This window comes from Gavialis gangeticus, unplaced genomic scaffold (assembly GCF_001723915.1).
Source record: "Gavialis gangeticus isolate Ggan-Ray unplaced genomic scaffold, GavGan_comp1, whole genome shotgun sequence".
NCBI lineage: Eukaryota > Metazoa > Chordata > Crocodylia > Gavialidae > Gavialis > Gavialis gangeticus.
In genome coordinates, this window is record NW_017729022.1 from 117,220,951 (window position 1) to 117,228,771 (window position 7,821).

The 7,821-nt window shown below is 47.8% G+C and overlaps 1 protein-coding gene across 3 annotated transcripts in view; it reads right to left on the reverse strand.

Moving 5' to 3' along the window:
- Positions 1–7,821, reverse strand: part of TSPAN9 (tetraspanin 9) — a 304,081-nt gene that overhangs the window by 150,266 nt on the left and 145,994 nt on the right. For 2 of the 3 annotated variants that reach the window (XM_019516029.1, XM_019516030.1), the window contains one exon: positions 1,573–1,652. In XM_019516029.1, coding sequence (XP_019371574.1) covers positions 1,573–1,635 — 63 coding nt within the window. In that variant the 5' untranslated portion in view covers positions 1,636–1,652. Of the gene's footprint in view, positions 1–1,572; positions 1,936–7,821 lie in introns of those variants that run through there. The other variant, XM_019516028.1, reaches the window with a different exon arrangement.

The following is a 7,821-nucleotide window of genomic DNA, read 5'->3' on the forward strand; positions in this document are numbered from 1 at the left end:
GATGTCTGGAGGGAGACCAAAGGACTGAGCACATGGAAAAAGAGCAAGTACAATGTTCTAAAATTAATGGCAATGTTTTACATAGGAAACGACTTCCAAGGATAATGAGTAATGCAGCATTGGTACAAACAGCCAGCCTGGCACAAAGGTTGTATCTTAAAAGAGGGCTGCAGATATAGGTTAGGTACATTTTTGGTAGGGTCAGTGAGTGAAAACTTAACAGCGATGCAGGAGATTGGTTCAGACACTCTTGTGGGACAACTTTCAGCCTTAACCTTCTATGAAACACAGCTCAGCACATTCTATTTATGTAGGATTCCCACACCTTCAATGGTAGAAATGCTTCAGTCCATTACTGCTAAACCTCACTGGTACCTGAGTGCTCCTGTGCTCTGCCAGGACTCTTGTTTCCTCTTGCTCTTAAAAGTTATTTCAATAAGTGAGTCAGTTAAGCAGAGAAGCCGGCTAGTGAGGCAGAGACACAGAGCCTCGTTTCAGTGCTGACTTCTCCACACAAGACACATCTAACCTAATGAGATTTTGAATGACCCGGCTTAAAACTAACCAGCAAACCTATATTTTCATTTACCTCTGAGATATACTTTGTATGACCTTGAATTAAGTACGCAGATATAAATATTACAAATGCTTTTCCTATTCCTGAGAAAACTGCTGACTTTGATTTTAATTAAACAAGCCAGTTCTGCACAGGACCGTATTCAAACAGACTCAGGGTTTCAATGGGCCTGTGTTTTCCTCACATTTTTCAAGCAGCAATGCCCGGGTGGACTTTATAGTCTTGTTTTCCCTTCTACACGACATTACTTTGCTCATTGTCGGCACTGGGCTTCAAACCGGCTTGCAAAAGCATTGTTACAACTACCCACACCCCCTTGCTCCTCGAGGAAAATTAATTCTGTTCCCTCAAAAGCAAGAGCTGGTCTCCCACTTAACACACCAATATGGACAACTGCTTCTGAAACTGAATCCAGAGGCATTCGTCATTCCAGTCATTTCACATTTGTGCTGACACCTGACGAGGTTAAAATATATATCTCTGCTTGGTAGATGGAGAGGCCTGACTAAACTTCATTCAAATCAAAAAGCAGTTTGTCAATTAAGTTGAGGAAAAGTAGGTTATGATTAATGGAGACAACCAGAATGCACTCCACGTATAAATTAACCTGCAGCTTAATGCAGCATGAGGTATTACTACAGAATGTAAAAAAACCTACTGAACTAATTTGGATCATTTTAAATGGTCCACAGGTTCTCCCCTGCTTTAAATTATCCTGTTCAAACCACATGAAAAATCAAACACTCTGAGTTTAATAACCTGTAGTCAAAGTGCAGTAACTGGGAGGCAAAAGATCTGTCAGAAGCATGTACCCATTCCCATTAGGCACAAATTTAGCACTGTGAATATTTCATGCAGGTATGAGAGGAAGCTGGGAGGGAGGAAGGAAGAGAACAAGGGAAAACTTACTGTAGTGCTTCAGAGATGCACTAGGCACACAATGCAGTAGTACAGAGTACTCTTAAAAAAAAGAAGCAATCAAAAGCAGTACTCACCCAAAATATTAAATTGAAAAGGAACATCATGTATTTCAAACAACACAGGCAGCCTCTTGCCATGTTGCACTTCTTAAATTCTAAAAGGAAAACAAAGGATAGATCCAGGTAAAAGACCACGTATTTGCTGCCTTTGGGTGCATTGTACTTGTCACTTTTTGCACCAGTCCCAGTTCCGGCCCCGGCGTGGCTCTGTGTGCGTGATCCAGCAGTACCATAGAAAGCTCCAGCAGTGAAACCGCTACCAAACTGCCTCCCTGAGGTAGAAGGTTTAGCAAAGTCTGAGTCCTTGCTATCCAAAGATGGACTCCGGTGAATTGAAGAATCCTCGCTACTTGACTTCTCCATGATCTCTCTTTTCACAGTTGTCAGATTTAATGTCTAGCATCTCTCGACATTAAATGCAGTGCTTCATGAACTCCACAGTAGTAGCAGGCTGATGTTTGTTTTTTTATCTTGGTAAACAAATCAGATAACCACGGTGGAATTTATTGTAATATTCCTTGCATTGCTTCTGCTTTTTTATTATTATTATTATTATTAATACCAAAGTAAGCTATGCTATAGGTCTCTGTAGCTTGAATTTATACATTAGCATCCCATGCAGGAACGTTCTCATGACGTCTTGGCAAATCTGTCAGGCATAACTTAGCTTTTATTTAAAAGATCCATAAACTCTGCCTCTCCCACCCTCAGTCCACAGACCCCTGACCTATAGGCAGCAGATGGTCCTTGTATCCATTTCCAAAAAGCTCCTACAGTGCACCTGGGAGACTTCCTCAGCCTGAGCACTTTGCTTGCTCTCTCAGCTTCCCTCTCTGCCTCTCTCTGACAGCTTCTCACATACTGCTCTGTCTTTTTTTTTTTTTTACCCGTTTGCAGTATCTCATTCAGTAATCAGCTATTGGAGCTCACTGTCTGTGTTGCACTGCTGTTGATGTGAAATCATCAGCAACTGCAACCACTGGGCATTTCCCACAGAAATCCCTGACCTAACTATCAAGTAATAAATCCACCCTCTTAATAGCTCCTCCCCTCTCCTTTGCATGTAGCCAATAAGAAAAAGCTTTTCCCAAAGGCACACCTCCATGACACAATATCTTGAATAGGATTAGAACTACTCTTGTACAAGTGCACAAGGCAAAATGTCTTTAAATGTAAAGTGCTGTTTAGCTGGTTATGAGCTACAACCATGAGGTAATGATATCCCTTTAATGTAATAAAAGGCTCTAAAAGTATGAATTAGATATATGAAAGTTAAACCCCCCCCCCCATGAAATTAACTGTAACTATATACTTTTACATTTTTTGCAGCTTAAACAAATGCCACGGGACAAGCAACTGGAACCAGCTACAGCTTGGGCACATTTCTGTTATACATGCACATGGTATGACGCCATCAATGGCGATATAATTAACCATAACAAGAAACGCAGAGCTGCTGTCTTCTACAGGGTAATCAATCAACTCTAAATCTCCTGAATGTTAGAGTATCCGAGCCTGCAGTATGTGCACACTATTTAACTGGTATGTTAGAGATTACTTTTGCATACAGTATTTTCCCTGGCATCCTACATTATTGGTAACCAGAAACACTGACCTGAATGTTGTATCCCCTTTCTACAGAACGACACTTTCCAGGGAGAGTGTAGTGCCTCATCTACGAACAGTACTGTAGCAAGGGCAGTACCAGCGGTGCACTGGCACTGGAAGCCCTCATATGGGGCAGGCCAAATCAAACGGAAGTAATGTTTTGTCACAAATAGTAGACCTGCATATATCATTTTAAAAAACCAGAACATAGAGATTTTTACGATATCAAGATATTATATTAAGATCACCTACAGACACGCCATTTGTGCTGGGGTAAAAAGCCATTCTCCTGGCACAAAAAGTAGCATATACAGATGTTCAAGGGTTTTTTAGCGGAAGAAAAATAGCTCTTTTGCAAGAAATTAGATCAGTCACTTGCAAGGAAGATCTTCTTCCCAATCTAATTTGAATGCCTGTATGCTCCTCCAGGGAGAGAGCAACAGCCAGTATCCCACAGTCCTTTGCTCTCCTTCTCCAAGCACTAGCTCCCTGATAGCCTGCCCCTAGAGACCCTGCCCCCTTACCCACCAAGAGGGGGAGCATTAACCCAAGCCAGGAACCGATCCCGAGCCCTGGGAGGGTTCCCACTATGTGAAAACAGGTCCTGCCTGGTGCTCTTCTCCAGTTTCTGGAGGAGTGCAATAGGAGCCTGGTGCAGGGTTGGAGCCCTCTGTAGCCCTGGAAGGGTTCCAGTCCCAGGAAAACTCCCCTCCCTCCACTCATCCCACAGCTCAGCTGATTTGCAGATTGGCCACAGGAACCATGCTTGTGCAACAAAGACCCTTCCCCAGATCCCTGGGAAGGTTCCTCTTCTGGGAGAGGGGCCCTCGCCTGCTTCACTCCTCCCATTCCACTGGGGGAAGTGGGGGGCAAGGAACAATTCTCTTATGGTTGCAAGGCCTTGCAGCTGCAAAACAGCTGTCTCCCACCTCCTGCCCACCACCTCCAGCACACCTCCCAGTGAAACTGGAGACATCTAGGGGACTAAAGACAGTTACGTCCCAGCTGCAAGGCTACTGCTGTGGGAGATTTCTGAGGATCAGGAATTGGTCTGGGGAGGCTGTACACAAGCCCAGTTCCTGGGCTCCAGTCCAAGAGCGAGGTCCAGGGAAGCTCTCCCTGTCCTATTCAGGGCCCTGCAGGCTTCAAATACTGGTGTGCCACCCTCCTGGGTGGCCCATGCAATGATTTAAAAGCTGGGGAGCTGGGACCCAGAGGTGAAGAAGCTGGCCTCAGCCCCACTTCCCCTTCCCTCAAGCTTTAAATCACCCCGTCTGCAGCCCATCTGGACTGCACACAAGGGCTAGGGACAGAAGTTACACATAAACCAGTTTAAGTGATCATAAACTTGTTTAAACTTGTAATGGAATATGGCTAGAGACAGACATTCAAAAAGCCAGAGTCTGAATTGATTCAATCTTTGCAGGTTAGTCTAACCTGACTCGATTGAACCAATTTGCAAGTGAACAGACATTCATGAAATGCAGGTACATGCTTGCAGGGGCTCCGGACAGGAGCTGGGGGGCACAAGAGCAGCCCATAGCTGCAGGGAAGCTGTGCTGAGTGGGGCATGACCAGCCCTGGCAGTAGCTTGGAGTGAACTGCCCAGGGAGGGAGTTTAATTCCCCCCTCCCTGTCCCACTGCCATGGACCTGGGCTGGGGTCCACCAGGCACTCCCCCCTCGCTACTGCAGCAGCACGGTCAGGATGTGGCCAAATGCCAGACAGCATGGCCCATGAGGCAGGGAGGGCAGGGAGAGGGATTATTTACCCCCTGCTTCCCCCGGGGAACCGCAGCTGGGGTCTGCCCACCCCAACTGCCACTGTTCGTTCCCTTTGTGGGGCCGAGCAGCGGAATAAGCCCCCTTCTGCCCCCTCCACCAGAAGCCAGGAGGAGGAATAATCCCCTCCCTGCTGCCCACTGGAGTGGTGAGGGGGCAGGACCTTGATGGGGCAGCAGTCCCTGTCCTGGTGTCCAGGGAGCGCAAACCTCTTTCCGGCGAGGGTGCCATGAGCAGGTGTCAGAACCCCTGGAGCAGCGAGGGGGGAGCGACCCTAATGGGGGCTGCAGCCTCTGTCACAGTGTCCCAGAGTGCAAGCCCCTTCCCAGCAGTTGGGCTGGGCTGCGCTGCAGGCAGGGAAAGCTGCCACAGACTGCACATGGGGGGTTTGGGAAGCTATGGCCCCCTCTGAGCCCCAGTGCCACCACCTGCCCCACACAGTCCATGGCAGCTCTGACCCCCACTCACAGCCCCCCTGCTGGGAAGCGGCTTGCACTCTCCGGACATCGGGACAGGGGCTCCTGCCCCATCAGGGCCCTGCCCCTGTGTCACTACAGTGGAAGGGGCGGGGTGTGGGTAGACACCAGCTGGCAAGGCCCCTTAGGCAGGAAGCAGGGAAGGGGTTTATTCCCCACTCTGTCCAGTGTCTGGCAGAGGGAGCAGGAGGGGACTTACCCTGCCACTTGGCCCTGTGCAGGGAGCGAGAGGTGGTGGTGGTTGGGGCTGCCAGACCCCACTGAGGTCCTCTGGGGGCAGAGGGGGAAATAACCCCCCTAACTGTCCCCCCCCCCCACCTAAAGGGGCCATGCCGGCCAGCATCTACCCACATCCCCACCACTGCAGCAGCAAGCTGGGAGTGCCCAGCAGACCCCAGCTCAGGGAATTCAACCCCCTCCCTGGCCAATTCAATCCAGGCCTCCACCCAGGGCTAGCCACATCCCCACTGCTGGAGCACCCAGTGGACACATGCAGGTTGTGCTGGTGGGACAGGGGAGGAGGGAGAACGGGAAATAAACCTCTTACCTGCTTTCTTCTGGGGCCAGGGCCTGTCCCTGCTCCAGCTAGGGAGCAGAGTGGTGGGGCCAGCCCTGCTCCACTGCAGCAGAGAGCTCAGCCTAGAGAGCATACCGGGATGCATGGGGACTCTGGTTTAAACTTAAACCAGCAAGGGGTCTGGGACAGAAGTTGCATAAACCAGTTTGAGCTCAATCAGTTAAGTCTATTGACTTTTATTAGTAGATGTTTTGGATTGGGAATCCAGAAAAAAAGATGACTACTACATTCAACCAGGTTTATCTCAAACCAGTTTTGACCATTTTGAAACTGGTTTATGTGCTCTGAGCTTATGTTCTGTTACAGGCTTAAACCAGTTTCTGATTAGTTAAACTGGTTTATGTCTAATGTCTGTCCCTAGCCTAGAAGTTCAGTGCACATAAACCAGTTTCAAAATGGCTGAAACTGGTTTAAGATAAATCTGGTTGAATGTAGTATCAGACTTAACTGATTTAGGCCAAACCAGTTTATGAAACTTTTGTCCCAGACCCCTGCCTGGTTCAAGTTAAATCAGAGTCCCCCAGCATCCCAGTATGCTTGGCAGCCTTAGGCTGGGTTGTGCTGTCTGCTCCAGAGAGCAAGGCTGGCCCCACCCCTCTTGCACCCTAGCTGGAGTAATGAGGGCTGGTTCACTGCACCCCACAGATAAACCCCAGCTGGGGCCTGGGGCCAGGGAGAAAGGTTAAACTTCCTTTCCCCCAAGTACAGAGCTGTCCTGCCCTGCTAAACTTATTGCTGGCTACAACTGTGGACTACAAATCCAGAGGCACCTGAAAGCAGGAAGTGGTGAGAAACCCTGAAGAGTCCTGCTGCTGTGATTGTGGACTTCAAATCCCAGACACCTCGAGGGCAGCAGGAAGAGGAAGCAGACACACAGCCCATGCTGGCTACGTGCCAGAGAGCAGTGCTCTAGCGCCCCCCAGCTTCTGGCTTGAGCCACTGCAGGCATGTGGCTGTACTTCCTGAATCAGAAGTGAATGTCTGTTCATTTGCTTATTGGTTTAATCTTTCCAGCTAAGACTAACCTGCAACGACTGAATCAGTTCAGCCTCAGGCTTTTTGACTGTCTGTACTTAGCCAAGGCAATTTAAAACCCAGGGGCTGCCTATTGACAGCCTGCCTCCTTCTCAAGTAAGGGAGAGGACAAAGTATCAAATTACAGACTCCCTTAACAGCAGGAGTGGCCCAGGAACCAGCCCTCTAGCTCCTTAAGGATAGAGAGCTCCCCTGTGTAGCTTTCCAGGAGGAGACTGGAATTCACATATGCTCCAGCTCCTGGGCTATTTTTCTACTGAGGAGAATTTCTGAGAAATTCTTACCTGTATAAATGAACATCTGTATGCAGCCTAAATTAATTACCCTCTGCACACAAACAAGTATCTTATTGAATTTATTTTCTAAATGTATCATTATGCTGACAATTAGCAAACCTGGCTTGTGACTACCTGACACCGTTTGAGTGAATTCACACTGCTCATTTCATTCAACCCCAGGTATATTCATCCAAAACTGAGCATTCACCAGCATTCTCTGCTTGATTAGGCATCTTGTCCTGGGATACAATTTTGTTGTATTATTTGTGTGTGTGTGTACATGCACACACATGCATTATTTATGCGTCATATGTATGTGTATATTTATTATTTATATACTTTAAACAATATATGTTTATATATAGTTAGTGTGTGTGTGTGGGGGGGGGGGGGGTATTTGTTATCGGTTCATTTTGTTACATAGCATCATGTAAGGGGCACTCTGCACATGACCTGCACGGGGCACTAGACTGCCTGGCTACAGCTCTCTGACTGCAAAATGCTTGGAA